The sequence below is a fragment of the Calonectris borealis genome, chromosome 2 (assembly GCF_964195595.1).
Source record: "Calonectris borealis chromosome 2, bCalBor7.hap1.2, whole genome shotgun sequence".
Taxonomy (NCBI): domain Eukaryota; kingdom Metazoa; phylum Chordata; class Aves; order Procellariiformes; family Procellariidae; genus Calonectris; species Calonectris borealis.
This window is the reverse complement of record NC_134313.1, coordinates 52554405-52580645: the sequence shown is the minus strand read 5'-3', so window position 1 is coordinate 52580645 and position 26241 is coordinate 52554405. Positions and strand designations below refer to the sequence as shown.

At 39.6% G+C, this 26241-nt stretch overlaps 1 protein-coding gene across 14 annotated transcripts in view; it reads right to left on the bottom strand.

Annotated features, from left to right (window-relative positions):
- Positions 1-26241, bottom strand: part of OSBPL1A (oxysterol binding protein like 1A) — a 79103-nt gene that overhangs the window by 5461 nt on the left and 47401 nt on the right. For 11 of the 14 annotated variants that reach the window (XM_075141963.1, XM_075141962.1, XM_075141965.1 and 8 more), the window contains 11 exons: positions 23353-23515; positions 16056-16212; positions 10960-11035; positions 9293-9427; positions 8859-8956; positions 7955-8137; positions 7351-7458; positions 7170-7259; positions 6797-6923; positions 3375-3491; positions 2458-2581 (listed from right to left, as the gene is read on the bottom strand). In XM_075141963.1, coding sequence (XP_074998064.1) covers positions 2458-2581; positions 3375-3491; positions 6797-6923; positions 7170-7259; positions 7351-7458; positions 7955-8137; positions 8859-8956; positions 9293-9427; positions 10960-11035; positions 16056-16212; positions 23353-23515 — 1378 coding nt within the window. Of the gene's footprint in view, positions 1-2457; positions 2582-2725; positions 2860-3374; positions 3492-6796; positions 6924-7169; positions 7260-7350; positions 7459-7954; positions 8138-8858; positions 8957-9292; positions 9428-10959; positions 11036-16055; positions 16213-23352; positions 23516-26241 lie in introns of those variants that run through there. The other 3 variants (XR_012672355.1, XM_075141971.1, XM_075141973.1) reach the window with 3 other exon arrangements.

Sequence of the window (26241 nt, the reverse complement as noted above, 5' to 3'; positions counted from 1 at the left end):
AGCAACCTTTCATTTTTTTGTTAACGCACTGAGGTAGCATCGGTCATGGTCCTAAAAAAGCAGAACAGTTGCTTCTATTTGGCAGAAAGGATGGTCGGAAGGTCTGAGGAGTAAGTCAGATGAAGAAGCAGATTAGGTGAAGGGTGAACTCTTTCATACCTGAATCCTCAAAAAGCATTTCATAAACATCTTAGAAAGAAGTAATTGAGAGAATCATTTTTGGAACAGTATCAACTATTCCCAGTTACCCTGTGTCCTGGTTTCGGCTGGGATAGAGTTAAATTTCATCCTAGTGCTGTATTTTGGATTTAGTATGAGAAGAATGTTGATAACGCACTGATGTTTTTAGTTGCTGCTAAGTACCCTGCTAGTCAAGGACTCTTCAGAGGCTGGGAGGGAGCATAGCCAGGACAGCTGGCCCAGCTGGCCAACGGGGTATTCCATACCATATGACATCATGCTCAATATATAAATAAGAGGCGTGGTCCAGGAAGTAGTGATCACTACTTGGTTATCGGTCAGCGCGGGTGGTGAGCAATTGCATTGTGCATCACTCATTTTTTATAATCTTCTATTATTATTATTATTATTTTCCCTTCCTTTTCTGTTCTATTAAACTGTCTTTATCTCAACCCACGAGTTTTTCTCACTCTTACCCTTCCAATTCTCTCCCCGTCCTACTGGGGGGCAGGGGGAGCGAGCGAGCGGCTGCGTGGGGTTTGGCTGCCTGCCGGGTTAAACCACGACACCCTGTCAGCTACTAACACACTGCATATTACCAGTCTATCTGCTAGACAAACTTTATGCTGTTAGTATAGTTAAGGAATATGGTCTGTTGCTAACTGCATTGTTATTTGCCCTTCAAGTTTAGACAGACAAATTACTGGGGATGCTCTGAACCAAGTATGTCCATCCTGTTGGCTACAAAAGAATCGTACAGGCGGGACAGACTGGTTGTGGGAATTCACTGATCTGCCTTTTTTAAAAGCCTCGAAACAGTGGTTATCAGCTTCTGAGGAAAAAACCGCACAAGTACAACTGCACTGTATTATGCCCATGTCACTGTTTTTCATACCTAGATCTCAGACTATTTACCAGAGGTAGTCACAGTCATTGCCCTATTACACAGGTGAAACTGAATCAGAGGTTTCATGACTTACTCCAATCACTTAGCAACCCAGAGAAAGCAAGAGACCCCATGCTTTCAGTCTTCAAAGCTGGCCATCCTGCTTTAATATGCAAAATGCCAAAGAAAAAGGAGCAAAAGATGGCCAGGGGAAGGCTGTTCCACACCATATCGAAGTATTTAACACCAAGTCCCATGTCAGAAGACTAAAAGACACTTTTCACTCTATGGCATCTACAGTAATGATCTCTATGAGGTTTCTAAAAAGCACGCTATTTCTACTCACTGAAAGTTTCATAATGTATTTCTAATTGACTATTCTAGGACAACAAAAGTGTTCAACTCCCAGAGAAGAGTAATTTTGCATCAAGCGTATTTTTTAGCATTGCAGTTTCACTTAAATAGTTTAGATTGCATTTTTTTCAGAATTGGTACATCAAAATACTCCTTTTATATCAGACTGATGGGAAAACTGAAAAGTTCACAAATACTTCCTTTCAATGCTCAGAGATTGTCTCCTTAGATTAGTTTCCAGTTACAGGGCTTGACTATGGAGCACAGCAGAGGGTCTAAAGCTAAATAAAAAGCATAGCATTGTGAAGTTTAATATTCTTGCTTATATGGAAGAAGCAAGTAGGTGGTGTGGTAGGTTCCTGGCCAGCAACGCACAAGCCACTTGTTCACTCCCATCCACCCCAGCGGGTTAAGGGAGAGAATCAAAGAGCAAAAGTAAAAAAACCTCATGAGTTGAGGTAAAGACAGTTAGTAAGTCAAGGGAAAGGAAAAAAGGAGGAAAAAGTGATGAAAAGGCAATCACTTACAACCTTCCACTGCAGACCTGTATCCAGCCAAGCAACAGCTACTTCCCCTCAACACACACAATTTATTGCTGAGCATGATGTTATATCATATGGAATATCTCTTTGGTCAGTTTGGGTCAGCTGTCCTGGCTGTGTTCCCCCCCAGCCTCTTGCCAACCCCAGAAACAGAGACACTGTGCATATGTTGTCCAGCAATAGCTAAAACATTGATGTGTTATCAACACTGCTTTGGTCACCAATCTAAAACACAGCAGCTATGGGCTGCTATGAAGAAAATTAACTCCATCCCAACCAGCCCCAGTACAGATGGGTGACTTACCTTTCACTAGAAGCATACCACAACCTGCAGAAAGCTGTATTGAAGAGTTATTGTCTTGAAGCATGGAGGAATGTATCTTTATGAGTAGCTACTTACAGTTCATCTAACAATTTGAACGTGGAATTTACTTTTTTCCAGTCCCTCAGTTTTAACAAAAAAATAAAAACACCATTGCCAATAACTGAAGTTACCTATTTCTCCATTTTCCATGGCTCTGATATCTGGTCGTAGCCGGCAGTCAGTTTTGGGAATGACACTCTCCATTTCTTTGTCCAACTCATTCAAAGCCATAGCAAAGCTAGTAAAATTATACATCTGAAATTCAGAGACAAAGATAAAAGGTGACTTTACGATGTCTCTAGCTGCTAGTCTTAAAGCACAAGAAAGCTGCTGTCTAAAAACAAACATCCAAGTGCTTTTTTATCATTTAATCACTCAAGATAGGAAAACTCAAGTTACCAGCAAAACTGCACTGTCAGGCAGAGCGTAGGTGATCCTTGGTGCTTCTGTTTAAACAGGCCAGCATCCAACTACTCAGTGCACTATTTCTCTCTTATCTTCTTTTTCCAGTCCTACTGGTATTTTCCCTATCTCTGTAGAGAGATTTCCCCTTGATTAACCCACTGAGGGCACCTTTTCTTGTTCCAATTCTTTGTCTTTCCAGTTGCACACATACCCTTGTATTCCACCCACTGGCCCTCCAGCTCCACAGCCCTTCACACACCAGTTCATGCTACGCAGGCTTTGCGAGCGTCTCTCAGGAAGCGTCTGTCCTCTCATAAAGCCCTTCAGAAGAGATTTCTCACAAGGCAGGTGCCTCAGTGGGGGGGAGCAGGGTGGAGAGAAGAGGTGGGGAAAGCCCGCATACTGCTAGCTACGTGAAGCATCCCATTTTCCAAAGAAATTCCGCTAATTTTAGAGTCATGCCTGTGGTAGTTATCCCTCCAACCTCACATTATAGAGCTACAATTGTAGTGGGAAAGTTTGTTGCAATAAACAGGCAAATCCAGACTTGTTAATGAAAAAGACAACAAATGGATTTGCTTTGTATTGAACATACAGAATAACAGGACAGCACACACTTTCAATAAGCAGAAGCACAGCTGACCTGTGCTGAATTTGGAGGTCTTGGAGTTATCTTCCATAGCAAAATACTTCCAGGAATAACATACACACTTTCAGAATCTGGCAACGGCATCTCATCTGGTTCCTCAGTATTGCCCACCTAAAGGCAGCACACAAAGGAAAAAGAAGCGGTTCTCTGGAGTCATAAACCATTTACACCCATTCATTCCAACACTGGAACTTACATAAAATTATTTCCTTCACCAAAAGTAAATAATTTCAGCAACAAAGAAACTTTTTAGATGCTTGTCAAGAAGGATAACAACATTAACATAGCATACATAGAATCATAGAATCATTTAGGTTGGAAAAGACATTTACATACACCCAGTTCCTCCCAGTGGAAGTCTACCAACAGTTTCTTGATCAACATCTTTGTAGATATAATCTAGATGTTCAAGCATTAAGAAATGTCAATTTTTCCACCACAGAGATGTCCTGTTTCCTCAAACACAAGCATTGCCATGCCTGATATTTAACTCCGTTACTGCTTCATTAAAGTTGAAGAATAGAAGTCACATTCCTCATCCTTCCACATCAAAGAAACGTCAGCACATAATGCAACTGCTGTCTTCAGTTTGTGCTACTGCTCTTTGCTCAGAGGAACCTTCCTTTCCATTGACCACTACACTACTGAAATGGCAAACCGTAAATGTTAAATGAATATCCTAGATTAGCTACTTCTTCTGGGAAGGGTATCCTATGAAGGCTGACATATACGGCCTGAGGCAGCTGCAGCCACAGCACTGTGAAATGGTTTTCCCAGAAAGGGAAAAACTCCACCCAGGGTTACTAGCACAGTACAGAATAACTCATGGTCACAGTGTAAATGTGACCTGAACTCGTTCTAAACCATCACCCTTTTTACACACAGCTTTAAAGCTGCTGAGGTCCAATGCTGCTGACATTAATTCCACCACACGAGCTTATGTTACAATACGGAACTAAAGCCAGCCAGACAATGAATACAACTCTCCAAAGAAAACTTGGTGTCACTACCACAGCTGAAAACAGCAGCACATTTCAGAGACCACTGGAGAGTAAAGATGAACTTAACGGCAACTAATGCTTTAAATACTTTGGCTACATGCCAATAGCTTTAATGCTGCTGCTAATAAGCTTTGCTCTCTGATGGTTGCGTCAGATAATACAGATTGATGTTTTAGTGCAAAAAATCCAGTACCCAAACTGGATTCAGTTGTCCTCTGAGATGATTCATGTGTTCTGCCTCCAAGAAAATTAGGAAGTATTAAGGACTCTGTTTTACTGTGGAGCACTTCAGTACAGTGCTTTTAATAATGAACAGGTTGCAAAGTAACCAGAACAACATGCAGACCAGGTTCAGTCCCTCAGCTATTAGGAAGATAAACAGGGCTTTTAGTTGACTACATCTGAACAGTGCTGGCAACCTGCCAGTCTGTCCTTTAAAGGACACTGATCAATCTTTCAGAAATCAGGAATTTGAAGCAGAACAGATCAGAAAGATATCCTTATATCAAAACAAAGACACTTCAAATACCAGACCATCAAACTCCAAATCAACTTTTATAGAAAGGCTACAATACACGCTACAATTTGTGCCTTGTTGGATACATAACCTTAAAAATGTCATAAGAATGACAAAGAACTAGGTAAAAAGGGGATTTTCATGTGTTCTTGCCACAATGATCCATATTTTATGTTCAGGGCTACTCAATCTCTTAGTATATTGCTAGGATGATAATAATGGAGTTTGCCAAAGCAAGACCTCTGGTGTCTGTAAAAGAGGCACGTGTGAGGGCAGTTGCTGTTGCCTTACATTATGCCTTTCCATATATTTGCACTGAAAATTCTGCACGAAATGCTTCATCTTGATTAAAAAAGGCTCTAGCTCATTCAGAGCAGAATCATCCCGGTCTAACCCCAGGTCTACTATAACTCTTCTGATGTTGGTAAAATATCACCTTTGCATACATGAAGGCTTGTCTAGCTCCCTGCAAAATTATTTTTCCTTAAGTTTTATTCCTATAAAAATCAAAGGGATTTGGGGGAAAATCCGGGGCAATTTGCAAAAGGACTTGCATCCAAGCAAGTCCCCTGAAGGGAAACAGAAGCGATTCTTCATTAGTAGCAACGCAGCATGAAGGAATAGCTGGAAAACAATTAAATAAATCTGAAAATTCTAATTAGGAGAAGTTTGAAAGGCCATGTACTTTCATGCCTAAATGAATCCTTCACTACCATGAAGGGACAAACCACATCCAGACATTATACATGAGACTTGGCTCACCTAGGTGCTCAAAAACCATAAACAATATCATCTCCTCAAACACAAGGGGGCAGTGGGAATACATATTCAACAAACGCTACCTGATTCATAATGCGCATTACAAAGCTTTCAGTTTTCTACACAGAAACAGTTCTGTTAAAGCGTGCTTTTCTAGAGTCAGAGCAATATTGCAGCTTGAGCTTTATGCAATAGGACGCTTCATTTTGAAGTGAAAAGCAAGGATCATCTTAAGCATTGTTGGAAAACGCAAAGTGGTAGCTGAACAAAAACACAGGGTGTGTTTTTCTTTGCTCCTTCTCCCTAGAGCTCACAGGGTCAGACTCGAAGAGAAGCAGTAATCCCCAGTGCTTTAGCACTCTCTTGATGACAAGCACTGGAGCAATCTCAGATACAGCAACAATCTGAACCTGCACAGGAACAACTGCTTTCAGAGTTCTCTCTCTCTTTTTTTAAATATAAAAACTACTAACACCCAAACCAACAAAAAATCTGGCTTCAGTCACCAAAGGGGAACAATCCCTGTTTTAAGCTACTATGTGAGTGGTTGTTCTTTATCAAGCTGTATGTTGTCGCCATCACCATTCACCTTAAACAAAAACCGTACTGCTGACGAGAAAACGGGAAGAATTAAGAATGAGGTTTTTTTCCAGAAGAAAAAAAAATGCAATTATGGAGGGAACAAAAAAAGCAACCATTTCTATGGTTGTGAAAATTTAATAGAAAGCAATACAAAAATTCCTTGTAAAAGCTGGAAAATATGATCTTCTATCAAGACGAGAAACTAGTCTATCCTGCCTCCAGGAGTCCAAATCCTCCTATTAGAATATAAATGTTACCATATATGATCAGAACCATAGTCCAACTAATGGATAGGCTATTTCCTCCATGTGACTTGGAAGGAAGAGGCAGGTAACGAACCAGCCAGTGTTTAGACCACTCCAAGTTTTGGGAAGTTTGAATACAAATCCTTGAGAGAAAGCACTTTATCCCTTAATGCTGGTACTCATCCAATCCATTTTGTATCCTACTAGGAAAGAGAGAATAAGTGAAAAGAAATCTTAATGCTCTTAAATGCTACTAAAATATTTAGCTGTCTTATCATGCTTTTGAGATACCACCTCTTTTGTGTTTAATACCTGTTTACTGCTTTTTTTCTCTTCTGCATTTTTCTTGTCATTTTTTTTGTAAGCTTCAAATGTAGCTGGGTCCACACTGTACAAACACTCAGTCCACTTCCCATACAGTGCACAAAGTTTCTTCTTGCTGTCAAAAAAAGACTAAGTTTAAAAGAAGCTTAAAGAGATTTATTTCATCATTTCAGACAAAAATATTTGAAAGAAGAACTTCTGAGAGCAACTCTTAAAACTCCGTTATTGGCGTTACACAATTCATAACCTTGCTGTTGCAGGTTCATACCCTTGACAGACGATGTTAAAGGCATTCAGTTCTACAGCTCCCATCAGAAACAGAGGGCAGCCATTTGTTTCCCATTAGGAATGAAGCTGTTACCTTTTGTCCTGAATGTAGCCTTCAACTTTGTGCAACTCCTTCCCAAAGAGGCCGCAGGGTTTGAAGCTTAGTACACATTTCTCACCAGTTCTGAAGGCAGAACAAGAGGGCATTAATTACTTCCAAATGCTTCTCCTCTTCAAACTTGCAGCAAGTGAAAGCACTCACACTCCTAACTTACTTATGGTTAGTTATTTCCACGTTTCCATACTGCTCAATCCAAAGTTTGCCCACAATAATGTTATGCACACAGCACGTCGGATTTGTCCATGTGTAGGCTTCATTGTGTCTAAGGGAGGGGAATAAAAATTAAAATACTGTATCTTTGTACTGGATGTCACTCCTGCAACAAGTCATCATCTATAAATCACACCAAGACTTGAAATGGACACGGCAATAAGTCAGGAAACCCAAGAAGTTTATTAACCGACTGCTACTGATTTTATCAGTTCCTTAAAACAGACACTTCAGTGCAGTCACTGTTAGCACTGAATGACATGAGGAAAGCCAACAGGTCTCAAGCGTGCTAGTCTGACGTCCAGGCATCTGCAGAACATACAGACAACACAAGCCCCACTACTGCCACTATTAATATGCCGTATATTAGCAGAAATGATGGCAGTTCCTTTCATCTTCTCATTCCTTCCTCCCTGCAAAGTGATCTGCCATCAAACATTAGGATGTGGGTGTTAGACATGCCCATTCCTAAGCCATGAGACACTAATGCACACTAATCATCATGGACATGGCCACTGTGCCTATGCAATTATTACTTATCAACTTACTCAAGAAGCTCCAAAGTCATTGTGCCTTTTGGTTCTGCTTCCACACTCTTGCCCCAGAATTTGAGCTTAGGATAAATTGATCCATGAAACACAAAATCATTATTTAAACCTTCAGCATAGAAAGCACTGATTGGTGGATGATGGCTAACTTGCTCTGAGAGAAGTCTAAATCCAAGATCATCTCTGCAAAATAAAGATAACCAAAACCATGTATCTACGTATCAAGTGTAGTGAAGCTGCAGTTCTTTTCCCCAGGATGAAACAGATAGTTGGACCCATGCATAGTTGCTGTACTCAGTGCAAGAGTTAGTTAAAACCCTAGGATAAAACAAAAAGACAGACCAACTAATACATAGAACATCTTCATTTTAAATAACTGAGGACATAATGTAAAAAGGTAACAAGAATTACCAAATCTGATCAGCCAATATGTTTACTTTTGATAGTGACCTCTTTCTTAAACTTTTGCATAAACATAGGCCAAAACCTCACCTGAGAGAAAAGTTTGCCCTAAGTGCAGCTGCACACTAATAGACTAATATTGCCTATTTGTATTCTGGACACTCATATAATGAATATTACAATACTAACACCTCCCTTATGTACCATGCATCTTTTCATTCAGAAGGTTTCAGAAAAAAAAAGTCATTTTTGTAAATAGAACTTGCTTTTAAACCTGGCAAATTTCATTTGCCTGCTCTGAGTTGAAAAGTTAAGTAGTTTCCCTTCACTGGAAGGTGCATTGCTGAACACCAACACACATTGCAAGCGCCTCCAGCAGCTGCTGGGAGAATGGGTAGAATCTTACAAGCTGAAGAGCAGTCTGCAAGCCACCTGACAAGTCTAATCAAACAGTTACACAGAATACCACTCTTCGCTCTTCAGTGCATCTTCTGTTCATTACCTGATCAATTCATATGTCTCTCCAAGCAACGGGTTGAACGGCTTCCCTGTACGTTCCCACTGCGAGGCTACAGCAGACACAGCAAACGCAGCAACACACTATTCAAAAGAATAAGAGTACACCACTGATCTCCTGGATTTTAGCCTTTATCAAGTATCAACAACAGTCATGGTATCACAGAATGATTCTTCTGAAACAGCTTAGCAAAGTTGTGTTTGCAAAGCAGGGGAATAAACAGTTTTCATCAAAAGGCTAAAAAAAGCAAGCCTTAGGAAAAGCAAAACATTTTCCTAGATAAGCAAAATTGGTTAATGAATAAGAGAATCTGACATGCAGCAAATTATAGGAGTTCCTCCTATAATGAGACTATCTATGAAGAAAAAAATCCCAACGCATTCATCAAGAGCTAGCACGAATTACCACACCCAAACTACCTGCATTCGCTCAGTTGTGCTGGAAAGTGAGCTGGCTTTGTGGATGAGGTACGTATGCTCCATATACTCTGTAAGTCGCTGTAGAAAGCTCAGTGGTTCATTGAATATAACCGGCATTGTGATCTTCGACAACTCCTGATGCACAAATGAAATTTGTATTAAAAACCAAATGATTAGATACACTGACCTGCAGTAACCCAAGTGTAATTGGCTTATTACAAAAATAAATGATGCTCTTAGTACTAATGCAATGTGCTTGACCTGGCTCTGCTAATGCTGAAAGGAAAAAACCCTGTATATCCCTTATGGGCTTCATAAGCCTATCTGTGTTGACGTTAAGGCTACTTTTAAAAGAAAAAGAAAACCAAACATCAAACAAACAAACTTCCTATCAACAAATGCATTAAGAAGGTGAGATGAAACAATGGAATGAAGTATTAAGGACCCTTTTAAAGACTAAGTTATTTATTACTCTTAAAATAGACATAGGCCATCTAATTAATTAAACATATTATCTAGTTTGGAGGCAGGTGGACAGGCAGGGGGAAGAGGATGAGAAAGGACAGGGAAAAGGCACAGGAGTAAAAACAGGAATTCTATATTCTGAAGAAAAAAGGAGTTTTTGTAACAGGAATAAAAATTTAAAAGAAGTCCTACAGTTTTGATGCTGTTTATTCTCTTTCCCATTTTTAAAAAGCATGCACTCTGAATGCATAACATAGCAATGTTTTAAACTGCCTGCAATGGCAAATTAAAAGCATATAGTATGACCACTGGCAATGTGTGCAGTAAACAGCACTGTTCTTAACTATAATAGCAGAATCTGGCACTAACAGCTTTAGCAGACACTTCGGTACAATCCACTCCAAGTTCCGCGCCCCCCCCAAAGTGCAACTTCTGTGCAGCAATTTCTGCAAAGCAAAATTAAGACCTTTATAGTTTTTTTCCCTGCATACACCTTATGTAAGACAGGCTTTCCCTCTGTTCTTTGTATTTTAAGATTATAACGCTCTTCCGCTAAAGCCATTATGAGAAGCTCAGATGCTTCACGACGACTCTGGAGACTTGGAGCTGCTGATACAGGCATTCCCCAGCACTTCCACATCTCATTGCCTGGTGCTGTTTCTAACTACAGCAAGGGGAGGAGGAGAAAAAACCAGCAACTAAACACACACATTCCCTTCTGTAGACTACTGTTACAGGCTGACAGAGGTTTATCACTAAGTACTTTCAGCCTGTTGCAGGATGTAATGGAGAGAAGAACTCTTCTCAATTCACCCTTAGCTGGAAGCAGATTATGTGGCAACCAGCTAACCTCTGATCTGGCCACTGTCTGGCCAGTAACACCATGGCGGGGAAGACTGAGATACTAAGGGGAAGGGAGAAGAGCAAAATTAAAGTAGCTGTTATTTTGGTTTTGTTTTTTCACAGTCAAATTAAACAATTTTTGCTACCACAAAGTACTTTAAGAGTTAAAATCAAGAGAAAATGTTTTTACTAAGGAGTATTGCTCTGACCAAGTCTTACCTTCTCGAGTTGTGAAAGCAAATAAAGCATAAGCAGCAAATTAAAAAAAAAAAAAAATCCCTCTCCCCAACAAGTTTTCATTTGGGCCTCAAATGAAACAATCACTTCACATCTTTTATCATAGCTTTCTGATTACCTACCATTCCAATGCATTTTCTTAAGATACTCCAGATACTGAAGTCATTTCTGGAAAACATCGGAGATGGCAAGCTTGTTCTGCAGAAAGTAATAGGGAAGAAAGCAGAAGTAAGAAAAGTTTTCCATTCCTAACCATGACTAAGAAACCCAAATACTCTTTTTTGAAAGTAACAGTTTTTCAATTTTTAAATTAAAAACCAAGGGCGAATGACAGTGCTACTTTGAAGCACCTAAACTGTTTTACCTGCACAGAAACCTGAATTTCTCCAAAAACAGAACGAGAACCATTCCCTTCATTTTGCATAAAAGCAGTGGAAGAGAATTTCTACATCAGTTTTCAGAACAGTGTTTTCACAGTGGCACCATCAAGATACTTATTTGTGTCTTTGTGAGATAAAAAAATTTGTGAGAAATTCTTGTCTGAACAGATTTGAGGATTAAACAATGAGGGGTTTTTTTTGCTAGTCACCTGTATACTGACAATGAAGGGTCATGACATTTATTGCCTATATTAAAATCAGTCCTCAGGAACAACAGAAAAAGCAGCATTAAAGAACAGAAAACACAGCAGCCTGTTCCACAGGGGACTAACATATCCTGCAGCAAGTCTTAAACACAGTTTCAAGACCAACGTTTAGGCTCTGTAATACAACCTGTATTTCTCAGCTTTATGAGAAATCAGGCACAGATTTTGTTCAGTTTTCTTACTGTTACTGAGCAGCTCAACTATTAATCCAATCTGCCTATGGAAAGGCATAAATATAGGTCAAAGCTTTTTGTCCACAACACCACTAAAATTCATGTTTGGATCATGAAGCTACTACCAATGAGAAAAATCCTCAATAGATAAGAATTACCTACAGCTCACTCAAACTGCATGAACTGTTTGAGCTTCAAAGTTTAGTTAACTCTGTCTAAATGATGGTGTTGCCCTACTAACCAAGAAGGTCTTGTCTCCCCTCAAAGTAGCTAAAGCAATATCTTTTTTAGAGAGTGTGAACAGGCTGTAGCTGCTCTTCCACCCCACTTTTCTGATAAACAGAAACACTGCCAAAAGAAAAAAAAAAAAAAATCTATTCAGGCTAAGTTATTAGTTTTCAGTAGCTCTACTTGCTGTGTTACCTCCCATACTTATCTGCTACTGAAACACCTTTACCAGGGCTGATGTTTCAGTTTTCAGAAAGAGCAAAATCAAAAAATGGTCCTTAAAATACAACAAGCTCCATCCAACCAAAAACCTAGTCATATGCCTGAACTCCTCATGGTACCAAACTATGTTTTGTTAGCAAGTAGCTATCAGCCTAACATTGACTTGTTTTACTCAGCTCCCATACAGGAGATGAGTGGGTAGGAGGATTTATTTTAATTGACCAACATGATATCACTCACTCCCTGTTCTGATTTTGCACTGATACAAAAATATTTCGTGAAACAGATAATCTTGAATAATATTAAATACAAAATATTTCTGTGGATGCTTTGATACAAATGTCCAGGAGAGGACAGTGTCCACCAAGTATTCAGTCTTATCTTCATTTGCAGTGTTTACTTATTTTTTCTGCGTATTCTTTAATGAAGTCAATTAGCAGAGCGGGTATTTGTGTTTAAGTAAGACCTTCTGCATGTAAAGCACACTCATGTGCCTCTAGTTTGCTGAAGTATACATAGGGATTGCTTTCCTTACATAATAAAACTTACATTTTCATTAAAGTTAACCTGTCCCTCTGTTCAATTTGTTTGATTATTTGAAAGCTGGCATTCAGTTTCAGCCATTCATTACATATATCAGCCAAACCTGGTATGGGAGTCAGTTCTCTTCTCCACGTAATACACACATACTGAAGAAACAAAGCAGTTTTATGCCACCAAGAAAGATCCCAGGGACAAGTAAGAACATGGGGAAAAATGACAGGCAGCCAAGACGTGAGGCCCACTAACCTTGACACGCTCCCTGTGATTAAGGGAAACGTTTGTGAATGCAAAAATTTCCTTCCAAATGTCAATTTTAGAAACAACTCAGGAAATTAATTTTAGCTTTAAGTGACAAAAACATCTGCTGGAATTTCTGTGCAGTAGAACAGATAAGATGCATTTAAGATCATTCACTTAAACAAAAACACTTGTTCGAAGCATCATCTATAGTAGATCAGTTACTACAGGAATCTTGTGGGGAAGAAGATATATGGTATGAAAAATGCATGTTTAGCTTGCTCTTCATGTAACCCTGGTCAAATAACCTCCTGGCTCCCAAAAGGCCAAACACAAACACGTCTGCATTCTGAAAGGCCCTCAATGGGGGGGACCAAAGGGAAAGCTGACTACAAAAACTCAGCAATAAAAGGGAAACAGCAGTGATAAATGGATATTAAATGTTGGCAGGTATTATGGAACATTTTTGTGCAACGGTTGGGGGGGGAGGGCGGGGGTTAGTTGGTTCGTGTTTTGGTTTTGGGTTTTTTTTTTTTTTTTTTTTTTTTTTAAGTTTGGCTCAGATTAAAAATTTCCCTCTTAAAAAGAAGTGATTTGAATGCTTCCAGATTTAACGTACTATTCTCCTATCTCTCAAATCCCCTCTCAAAAAGTTTTCAAAAATTAAGTCCAATCTCAAATCAACCTAAACTACAAGAAGTCACATCGCCCACATTCTTTCAAACACTCTATGAACAATCAGTAGGATGCAAACTACATTTAAAAAAATCCAAACAAGACAGCAGATTATAAGTGGCACTGGCTTCACCTATCTATATATATGAGTACATCTCAACACTTTTAATTCCTTGGAGCCAACAGATTTATTCCTACATCTCCAAAACCAAACCACACACACCCCCCATCAAAACCCGACCTCCACCTCCCTGTGCAAAACCCCCACCACTCAAATAAGAGAAGCAGATTAGAACTCAGGTTTTCTAGATGAAGGTAGGAAATAGTGTTATTTATACTAACTGCTAAACAGTGTTAGGTACTCTCAACCCAAATGCAGCTGCAGATCCTCTATTCATCTGAGGAACTACAGGAAGGTATCAAGATTTTATGCAAAAGAAATTAATCTGGTCTATTCTTTAAATGACTTGTTTCCATAGGGTTAACACAAACGTAAGTTAAACAAAAAAGTTACAGCAAACCCAAGGGTGTAAGGATGGAATTAAGTGCTGTCAGAATGTTCTGACCCCCTCACTTTGCACAGCATCAAGAAGTTAAGGGTTCTGCTCCGAAAAGTACACAGGTGGCATCACAGGTGATGCATATTTGACCACAAGCCCCCTAACGAGCCCCAAACTCAAATGAGGCACAAACTGGAGCCAGCAGCTCCAGGTAGGTAACACAGTTCTGAAGTCAGAACTGTAATCAGACACGGCAAACAGATCCTGTACCAGGTCAAACATCGCTGCCACCAAGAGCCTCAGAAACGAGGCTATAAACACCACACGACTCCCATCCCCTGAGAAGGTTCTCTTCAAATTAAAATTTATATTAGCTGAGCTCTGGGGAGAAACAGTTTGCATCAATATATTTGTGGACAAATCCCAATGTGTCACCAAGGTGCCAGGTAAAAAAGCTTGATATTACAGCTCAACCTAGAATTGCTCTATAGCCATTTAGTCACATAAAATATGACCAAACATTCTTATCTATATGCAAAACGGATGTTTCCACTTTTCTTTAGCAGTAAATTATTAGCCAGCCAATTTATGCACTCATTTTACTCCAACATCCTATACTTTTTTTACTACTAAAAGGCATGCAACTCAGAGAAACAACTTGCGCAGAGGTACTTGTTCATTATTCTTCATTCCCCCTTATAAAATGAGCAGATCCTAAATGGTCCTCCAGTCACCTGCTCCCTACAGTTCTGACAACATAGTGCAGCGTTATGGAAGCTTGCCAAGTTATTTCTTTTTGATAGTAAATAGAAGATCAATTCCTGTTAAAACTCTTCAAGACAATGCATGTCAACATGCATCATCATTTTCATGCTGATCATGAACTGCCTCCTTTCTCCTCATTGTTTCCAAGGCAATGAATGCCAGTCAGATGTACACCTTCACCTAGTGCTTCCCCCCACCCCAAAACTTCCTGCTCTAATTAGGAAAGGCACTTAGCCAAGGCCATAAATACCACCCTTGCTAACAGCACAAGAGCACAGAGCAACATGACTAGTCAGCTGCTTCATGTTACCTCCCCAAAGCACCCCGTTACTCCACCCAAGCCCTTATTTGCCTTAAGTCTTTGCCTAGTATGGGAGGGATATACATGCAGAGGTTGAACCTTGAAACATCAGGTCTCTGACATGACTAACATACTTCAACGGTCACTGCAATTTAACTATTTAAGGTACCAAGTAATTAAAGCATGTTTTGCTTGCTTCTGTAAAATTAAATACGAATTTCCTGTTTTTACAGAAATCTAGTGTCCCCATCATCATTCCACACATTCAAAACACTTTGAAAGTAGTCTTTTTGAAACACACCGAAGTCTGGCTTGATCTGTAGCACAAACATTACATATTGCCCCTTCACTGAAACTCGAGAATAGTGGTGTCTATTACATCTCATTAACTCCAGAGGTATTGTCCTCCTTTATCGGCAAGGAAACAAACAAAAATGGATCATTTGACAACACAAAATAAGCACATAAAACATAGATGAGACTTTTAGAATAAGACTCCCTTTGTTCACATTTGAGTTTCTGATGCCAGGCTAGCAATATTTTTCATTCATTCCTGATACCAATAGAAGGATCAAATGACTGGAAACTAAAGAGGCAATAGGAGGCATAGGTCATTAAAGATACATGACAGAATTAAAATCCACATAGATTTCAATAAGATCTATCAAAAAACAAGTGTGTCCATTTTCACACAGCACATTATATTTTATTTTTACTTATTCAGATTTGATGACCAAAAAGCAAGATGCAAAGGAGCACACTAGCCTTGGAAAAATATTCTTTAGAAAATCATAGCACAACCAACTACTTGTCAATCATCCCTAACAAAGTTTTTAAAGTTTTCACAGTTAGCTTTTCAGAGATTCCTGCGGGCTTTTACTCACCATTAATGCATACTATAATACTCGAAGAACGGGCAACATCCTACCTGTGTTTTTTGATTCCATTAGACAGCGACTCCCCACTGCCACAAACTTTTTCTTCAGACATGCTTGAAGTTATTGTATCTTTTGAATCCATGCTGTCCTGTAATGAGTAGGCTGTTGTTGTTTCAAACCCACTTAACGATTTTTCAGATTCTGAATCTGCAAAAGAGCAGGCGCATGTTAATGAATCTACAGCCTGTGCTAGACTTCAGTCACTAACAGATCTTCCCTCTTTGTACAAAACTGAAACCTAAGTAGACTACTGTGTCCTGATGACAGCATGCATTTGGTAAGTAACTAGTACTGCCACAGAACGCTTCAGCTCTGTATGTAGATACAGAGATTGCGAAAGTAATCAGTAGATTAAAAATCCTCTATCAAACAGAGCCAAAATTGACATTTTTATTAAATTGAAGCTACTATAACTTGCTTAGGACAAGTGCCAGTGTCGTTTAGATGCCAGTATCTTACCTAACTAAACACCAGTTACCTCAACATTCAAATACTGACTCCTCCTGTGTAAGATTTCAGTTTGGTTTAAATTCTTAGGCACTCGGTGCTGTTCAGCAACCTTCACTTCCCAACTTACTAAGCAAGTATCAAAGAACAGAAGGAGGTATCATATGTGGATACATACAGTGGATTACATTAGCCACGTAAGTCCCAGCAAAGTCTAAATGATAAGCTCACCAATCAATAAGATAAACTTTGTACTCTGGAAGGTAGGTTAATAGTACAATCCACACCACACCTAAACTAAAAACAACATCAATGAAACCACCTTATTTCCAACCAGTGTTTTGGTCAGGTAGTGCTTGACCAGCTCTGGAGAAGAATCAGTCTTGCCCCAGATCACAAAGTAAAAATTCCCTGGCAAAAGGCTGTATTTTAGTTTCATGTTTTTCTTTCAAACTTGACAAGATTGTCAAAAGATTATCCAATTGCAAGTTCCAAGCAGCAAGGGAACAGCTCAAGACAAGTGAAGATGCACCAATTTCTATCCCATTTGCGAAATCCTTTAGCAGAAACCAGGTACAACACTGAACGGTAAACAGCTTAATGCAAGCCTCATCGCTTCTGAAAAAAAGTGAATCCAAACTGTAGTAGACACCATTCCTGCTATGTACTTCTTTCAGCATATGCTACTGCTCTTGGCTGCAAATACCCAAAGAAATAATTGCAAGATTAGTCACTCTCTCACACACAGATTCTAATTCAAACCTAGTAATCAAAACCTGCTGAAGTAGTAGTCCATCCAAAAGAATATCTCAGTCACATTGCCATTGTGCTTTCTTGTTTTCTCTTAAAAAATGATGCCAGTAGCTTCTCCAGAATGTAAATTATATGTTGCTTTGGTGAAGGGGACAGTGACAAGAGGACTTTCTACTACATCCAGGTTACATAAGGGTCAAGAACAGGACAAAATCCTGATGAATGGATGGGCTGTGCCACAATGTCTCCATCCTCTCTAGAGAGAGTGAGATCTAGAAGCATAAAGGAGATCTTTGCTTTCATTAAAAACATCCACCCCTATCCTCATCAAGACAGTACTTGAAATTAAGCCAGTTGCTAGGGAATGAAAAGAACTGCCAGCTGGTGCTAAGGATATGTTAAAAAAGTGGACTGGCATTCCAGAGAACCTTCTCACAAGCTTCCCCAAATTTGTCAGTCTAGTTCTATGCCAAATTATGATATAACTTACCAAAGCATGAGTTCAGTGGGTACTGTATATAACAAGTAGGATAAGGAGAAGCATTTTTACTTGTGGAAAAGTCTGTTACATAAAATACAGATTTCTCCAGAGATCATAAGCCCAGGTAGTCAGGAAAACACTGTTGCGTATCCAAATATCACAGAGGAAGAGACACTCCAGCAGTGTAACACAACTTGGCCTCAGCATCCTGACCACACAACAAGCTATAAAACCCTTCAAGGTAAGTATTCCACCTCCCTATTGAAAGAGCTGCTCAACTGTGCCAATAGTTATCGTGACAAGGAAAGCATGAAGCAAACCCTGTAACATAAAGCAAAGAGTCTGCCTCCTGTAAGGCTCCCTTCTTCTTCTGTACCATCCAGGACTGTCTTGTTTTCAGACAAGAGTCATGACACACAATTCCCTCTATTTGAGTTTCTTCAACAGACGTAGGACTCCAGAGGCGGAAAGGGAAGAATAGGTAAGCTTCACCAGAACTCTCTGAAATGCTTCTCAGTATAACAAGGATTTTTAAACACTACACATGATCAGTTCTCCTAATGCTGGCCTTACAGTGCTGAGACACAATTATGCTGGACTGAGCTCAGCACCTGCAAATCTCTCCAGAGCTGTAGACACTGACCAGCCAGCCTTCTCCAGGGCATATGCCTTACTTAATACAAGAGCATGCTATACAACAAAGAACAGTAGAAGAACGAAACCAGACACTGTTACAAGAAATTGCTCTCTAGAGACCTCTCTCCTATTTTCCTGAGAAATGGCTCTGATTGAGAAAGTATGTCTACAACAGCTCCTGCCATCAAAAATATCAATCTCCAATCCCTAAATCTCAGCTACATCCTTTGACCCAACGAGCTTAACAAGCCTTGAGAGTTTGTTTAGGTGTCAGAGTGAACAAGCCTAGTACTGTATTGTGAACACAGATCAACAAGCAACTCAAACTAAGCTTTTCCCTGTGTACTTGCAGCTAACTCTTTTCTGAATTAAGATTTGCATACTCCCCCGTCACTGCAAAAAAAGATTTATATTCACAAGTTGCTACAGAGCAGCTGTCAAACAGATGACTAGGAGAAAATGAGATATTTTTTCTATTGAACTTAAGGGGGTGTGAGCTGAGGAGGGGGGAGAAGGAATAAGAGTCCCTGTTCAGAAGCCAAAATTTTTAAGTGATCTTTGAGACAAGATCAGGCTGACTAGGAAGCACTCCAGCTCATGAAACCTGAAGTGTCAGGGTAACAGTAAAAACACCAGCTACATTTTGCAAGAATGGGAGAGCAAGGGGAAACAGCAGAAGCAGTGACAGAAACTTAACTCAAGGGAAGTTCATCTCTTATTGCAACAACTGGTAAGTCTTCAGTTCCACATAGAAAAGTTTGGCCAACATATTTGACTAATAAATACACCTGAGAAAGGTAGTGTTTAACCACTGGCAAGGTTGGGTTTGAATTCTGACCAGGTGTTTCCCATCCCTCTCTGAGATACTTGAATTAATTCTTTTAACTACATTCAAGGCAAGAAGTCCACAGGCAACAGTGTTCTCACAAACGTTGTGGAGAATTTCTGGTACGTGTTCAGAAAAAGCCACTTGACAAACAACCCTAAACACGGAAGGAAGGGCAGTAAGTTTCTATGCTTTTTGTACGATTTTTACTTTTATGTGAGCTGATAACTGGAGACAAATGAGGAAGTGAGCAAAAGCAACAGAACTAGTCTACTACTTCTTGTGCCATTTCATTTAGGAACATTATTTATAAACACAGCACCCATTAGTGGTACCTAACAGTTGAAGCTGTACTATGACTAAAGGTTAGCTTTAGTATAATCTAAATATTCCTGTAGCTAAATATTTGCTTTTATAGTAAGATTGCATCTATGTAAAACCATCAATACTCCCCTCAACACACACAAAAGCTGTGTTTGCAGAAAAACCCCACCTCACAGATAAAACCCATTAAAGAGAAAAATCAGGACAGTTCTAAGCTCTTCCCAAATTGGGTGTGCAATTTGCATATAACCAGGGAATATTATCTGCATTGTGGATGGACTCTGCATTTGTATTCCGTTTTCATGTGCTTCCTGAGGTTTATATACTTAATCAAAGCTAATAACTTCTCCTGCTCTCTAGGAGATACCATTGGTCTTAGTAAATTTTGCTACTTGTTTAGTTTTTCTTCCCTTCCCCAATGCCCCCCCCTCCGCCCCACCCTGCTTTAAACATAGAAGAAGTTTGACACATGTTAAGCATTCAATCCTGAAACTGAGAGCTCCAGCACTCCATGTGCTATCGAGTTTAATTACACATTTCCACCACTCCCATGATGAGAGGATCACCGCACTGCACCGGGAGGCACTGTTAACTGACCTATTGCTATCGGAGTTCAGATTAGCAACACCCTTAACTTTGCTATTCTTAACATTAGATACCGTGCTTTGTAAACACAAATTAACTCCCATTTCCTGTAGGTTCTTCCTTTCATATTCAGTATCTACTGCTCTCCCATTGCAGGGATTTAGGAGTTACCACAACAGTCAGAAAGCATTGATAATAGCATATCACTTAAAAATAAAAAGAGGAGAGACTTCAGCAAATAAACTACTCCTTCAGTAAGCAATCTTACCACATTACATTTTCCTCATCCCAGTTTTGGGAAGAAAGAGGATATTTCTGTCATTGTGCTCACAATTTCTACACAGAACTACACAACACAGACTTATCAGTGACCAATTTAGTCTATGCCAACATTAGCAGGTAGCACGGCTCAGTTGGAGCAGATTTGCGAGCCAAACAGATGGTGCTGAGGACTTAACGCTTGAACTAGACACATTTCTGGTGGTGTTCTCTTCAGATCAGCTCTACTCTCCTACCACAGACTGAGTGTCCAATAGCAACCGGACTGTATCTTCTGATTCAGCTTCATTCAGGAGTCTGGTTCATGCAATCAGATTGCTCCACAATGTGAATCAGAGCATGGTAAATGGGGACAAGTCGCTGCTGCTGTGAACATATCCTTTTTAATGCACTCCTTGTTCAAAAACCTGTTTGAAAAGTCTTGCATTGCTCTGAACTGTCACAGCTAGTGATACTTTCATTGAGAGTAAACAAGCAGAAGTGTCTAATATGCAGACAACATTCTTTTAAAAAAGCAGAACAAGAAGCAGCAGTGGCTGCTTCTTTCAACCTGTCAAGTCAAAGCTAACGATTCTTCAGCTCAAAGTGCAAGCCTAGTTATGCAATACTGTCACTTCTAAACTCACTCCTACGGTGGAGATTTAAGAATTCAGAGAACTGTAACTAGAAAAAGATGGTATCCTAATAGAAAAAATACTCTTGAAGTAGTGGCATTTTGCCACTATGTGACATTATAACTTGTCACATCACCCTGTTAAAACACATTGGTGTTTGCTCAATCTCCTATGCAGCCTAGTAAGATAATTGATGAATATATCTTTTAATCCAAAATCAATATAATTTAACTTAATAAAATACTATCAGACTGCAAATCAGGTTTAGCAAAAGCTTTGAAGACAAAGTCCTAGTAGTTTAGATTTCTGGAGATAGGAATTTTTAACTTCTGACAATTAGGCCTAGTCAATGCTCTCTCTTATGAAAATATTTATGATCATATCCCCTGTCTCATTAGCCCAAGAAAGATGACCCACATTCCCAAACTCTGAGCCAGTCATATATCCCCGACTCCTCTGCTCTCACTGTATTCTTGCCATACAGAGACAAAAAGCCTTTTAGTTGAGACTCCACAGACACGTCAGAAAAGCAAGAGGGTTAGAAAGTATTACCAAGATCCCAGTGATTAGTGAAAAAAATCCACCTCAAACCACACCCACAAAAAACTAATTCCTTTTGTGCTTACGATGAAAGTCATAACATGCATCCAGCAGCCAGGAAAATATGTCACATTTCCCTTTCTCTAGCCCCCAAAAAATCAGAGTGCCCTTCCCCCAAACTCGTGCCTTCAGAAGCAGAGAGGACCCTAACCACTGCCAAGCACTGAATGTGAACAATCGAGAGAGGAGAATCTAACACACTGTCTGATGAAGTTGACAGACAGTCAAGAAAGTGAGTCCGTCCTGGAAAATTATTTAAATTGTAATCAAGATGAATTATGTCAAGTAATTTCTCCCAAAGGAGAGAGAATTGACATATATGTTTTTTATGTATGTGTGTGTGTATATATATATGTACGTGTGTGTATATATACGCTCAACAAGTTTCACAGTTATACAAATCCACTCGATGTGATTTTTTTGCAGCTTCAGGTGACAAAAACACCACCTCTCCCAGCTAGAGAGGAGGCTTTGGACACTTTCATTCAAGAAGATTTAGAGACTGGGTCAGTTATGAGATGTATAGACTAACAGCTGAGTATTCTCTCATATACACAAAGCAAGCCTGGCTGGAGAGACTACATTCCAGCAGCACCAGATAAACACTATTCTTTGCTTTGTTTCAACAAGCAAAGAGCCTGAGGCCTTTCAGCAGAATTGTTCGTTTGGTTCTGGTTGAAGAACCCGTTTCTAGTGTTCCTCAATCTCTTCTCCTCCTTGAAGGCTTGATAAATTTGTTAGTCTGCCAAGCAGCAAAGTCTGCTGTCGATTCGCTGCATTCCTGTGCTAGTGCTATACTTGAGCATAGACTCCACTTTGCCTGGTTTTATTCTCTGCTTAAGCTGCGCACTGCGGAACAGCTATCAAGGAGTCTGGGAACACTGCTCTTCTCATCTGTCAGAAGCATCAGACAGTTCAGCTCGCAGAAAAAGTAACCCCATACTTGCTTGTGAAGTATGCCATCACAACCTAATTATCTGCTACAGTTAGACTATGTTCACCCTCAAGCTTTTCCAGATCCTTCATAGTTGTAGACAGCTGTGCGCTGGGGGATCACCCAGTTAGAGCTATTATTGAGCTGCACTATGTACAGCCTCTCTATACAAATGCATGTTGTAATCTTGTTATGCCGTTCAGAGTTTTCCCAAATCACTATTTGCATGTTCTGCACATGAAAATATGAAAGTTACTAAACTGAAGAGCAGACAGGGAAAGAAAAGATATTTCAGAAATGCACACAGGATTTTGATTCATCCTTTTCTTCCACCTGTGACACTTAAGGTATACAAAAGTGAAATAAAACAAGCCTTTCTTAACCTCATTAACCCTCGAAACTAGGGATTTTCATGGACTGACCTTAACAACAAAACAAAAGAAAAAACGCACACCACCATGGAGAAAGCAAGTCAGAAGGCTACCAGATACAGTTACATCTCCTAAAATAGGAGCCTTAAGTTTTGCTATTTAAAAAAAGGCGTAGACACCCAAGCAATCATGACTGCCCTGTGGTTTTGTAACTTTTTGTCATGCTAAGGTGAAACAATACAACTCTACAGGTGAACAGGCAAATTTTGAGAGGCCTGCTCATAAAGCACATGAAGCATTCTCCTAAAATTAGTTCCACGTTAGAAAGGCAGAGATTTCACTTAAAGTGAGACTGTTCCCACACCCGCATCGCCCCTCCAACACACTCATCACACACGTGCTGGCTACACACTCACATTCTGGACATCATCACTTACCTGAAACAGCATCATAGAACTGCTCTTCACTGATGATGCTGAGAGGCGGAGATCCCTTAACCAGAGACTGCTCTAGTTCATGGTGTTCAGTAGCTAGCGTCTCTAAAGCTTCTGACAAGATCTTGTTTTTCTCCTGCTCATGCTCCAGTTTCAAATTCCTCACCTATAAGTAGATACACGTATGAATAAAATCTCATCTCTCTGAAGAATGTGTAGCTGGAAGCTATTTAGAAAATAGACTCTAATAAATAAATAACTAGCAAACAGCTGGAACTGAAATCACATAGATTAATGAGAATACTACAGTATTTTTGTGATGACACTAAGGTTGTTACTCAGCATTTTCATAGTTGAGAAATCTGACAAATAAGATCTGACAGTATAAATCACAATTCCACAAGTGAATTCAGGCCAGATAACTATACATTAAAACTGAGGGGAAATATTTACAACTCTGCTTGGATGACCTTAACTATGCAGTTAATGATCAGTTTCTACACGCACCAAGCTCCTTGTACTAGTCTGCTCTAATTTGGGCCAAGCAGCATCATCTAAATTGAATTACAGGGCAAATGTGAATGCCAGCTACAAATAACTGCAACTGAACTATGAGCTGAAAACATTTAACCCTGAGGATTACAGAAGGAGGTTAAAAAAGATTCCTCTACTAACCGATTTAACATGGATATAAACAGTCCTCCCTCTCCACTCCCAAAACAGTTTACAGAGGAGCCAGAAGCTGACAAAAAAAGAAGCCCAGCCACCAGATGGTGGACGTTTTTTTTAAGCCTACAAATGCAACCGGCTCCAGAGAGGATGATGTTATCCACTTTTTCAGTCCAGGACTAGTAACGGAAGAGCAACATGTCCTTCCTGTTTCCTCCTGGGTTTTTTTGCTGGTGCTTTCCCACCTCCTCTTTCTGCCGGGGGGGGGGAGAGGGCTGTAGCTGAAGGCTCAGGAAGGGCCTCTTCTCCCAGCCCAGCAAGGCTTCAATGTGCTACTTCTCCTCCAGTCCCTAAACCATTGACTCTTTTCCTTTCTCTTCCTTTCCTCCCTTCCAGTCCCTTTTTAAAAGCATGCCCAAGCCCTGCCTTGTTCTCTAGTTTACTCTCAAAGGTCAGTTTACAACGCTAATTCCCCCTCCATTAAGAACATGCAAGGACATGGCAATTAATCTCTTGGAACAGTTACAGGGACAACTTACACACTTTCCTAAGCAACTTACACATATACCAACGTTACGTTTTTGAATCTAATTTAAGAACTGTTCGTATGTCCTATCTGGTTACACTTTAGATTACAGCTTTACTTTGGAGGCTTCAGCCCCCTCAGTTATAACAACCACTCAAATGGTGGATTCAGAGTCGGGCACAAATGAGGGTGTGCAGATTTAGAGGCTAGAAAGGAGATATTAAAGCAGAATTGCCATTTCCAGAGAAGAGTTTCTATGCTGGCAGTAACGTATACTCTGGAGAAAGACTTATGGAAGAAATTTTCACCTCCTCAGTTGTGCCAAATACTAAATCAACTAGTTTGGCTGCCAGGCTCTGAGTGTAAAGGGGCAATCCAATTAAATGATAATTAAAAGGGTATAAAATCGGGTTGCTAATTGAAAGCAATAAAACCAGTAAGTCACTTACTGTCTAATAGTTTTACCCTGAACAAAATGAAAAAAGTCTGGACTAGTTACTGTCACTTTCATTTAAAGTTCACTTTGACAGTACCGATGAAGCCAATTACTGCAATGTTTCATAAAAATCAGACACACCACTGCAAAAGATCTGTTATTAAGCAGTTTCTGCAGGGGTTACATTTTGTATACTATCAAATAGTTAAGGAACTGCCCATTTAGAGAAACAGCACCAGTATTTCACTCTCCTGAGAGAGGGAAGGTGGAAGACTGAAAATAAAATAGTACTTTTCATTATTACTAAAGAGCAAAGTAAAACCAGTTATTAAAATGGTGTTTGCAATTTTTTTGTGGTATTGAATTAGATGCCTTTATGCTTGTATGTTTTGTTTTGATAAATGATTTGAATGATTTAAATCTTTACCTAAAACTTAAGTTTCAATGTTATTTAACAGCAAATTGAAAGAAAATCAAAATATATCTAACAAACCCCAGATGAACCTTTTTTTGCATCCCCTAGAAGCACAGTAGTGTGACTAAACAAGCAACAACAAATACAGGTTTAAGATAAAGCCCCCCACAAAGTCTTTTATTGACTTTAAGGTTCCTCTGCCCTATCGTAATGTAGAGCTATTCAGAATTGCAGAAGATGTACTGGAAAAAAATTCCCTTTTTGGAAAAGGGGAGCCAGCTTTACAGTAAGGTTCACTTTTCTGTGTACTTCCAGACTTCCTAGCTGCCAAACACTTACTAGCACAGCAATTAAGCACTACTAGGTAGGTAGTACCTAGTAGACAACAAAAAAAAGCTTTTCATCAGTTACATAAGCAGCACAAGGCTAGCCACAAGGTAAGGAAAAATGAAAACATGTTTAAGTTTGTTGCTTGTAACCTTTGGGATGTTCATTCATACCTGAATGAACCGGCTTTAAAGCAACCTTAGTTCAATACTTGGAGATGGAAGACCAATATAAAAATTTTGTCAACAGTACTGAGCTTGTGGGTTGGACACACACGTTCAGAAAGCCAAGAGGTCGGTCTACCAACCTCTACAGCCTAGTACTCGGTGAAGGGTAAGAGTTTATACTAGCAGCTCTTTGAAGGTAGTGGTCTGGAAATACTGTCTGTAACTATACTATGTCCTTAAGCACCAAAACAGTTCTACAGTGTCAATGTGAGAACTCAAAAAAACAAACTAACAAAAAAAAAACCCACAAAAATGTTCTACTACCATTATTCGACTGATTTCACCTGTAGAA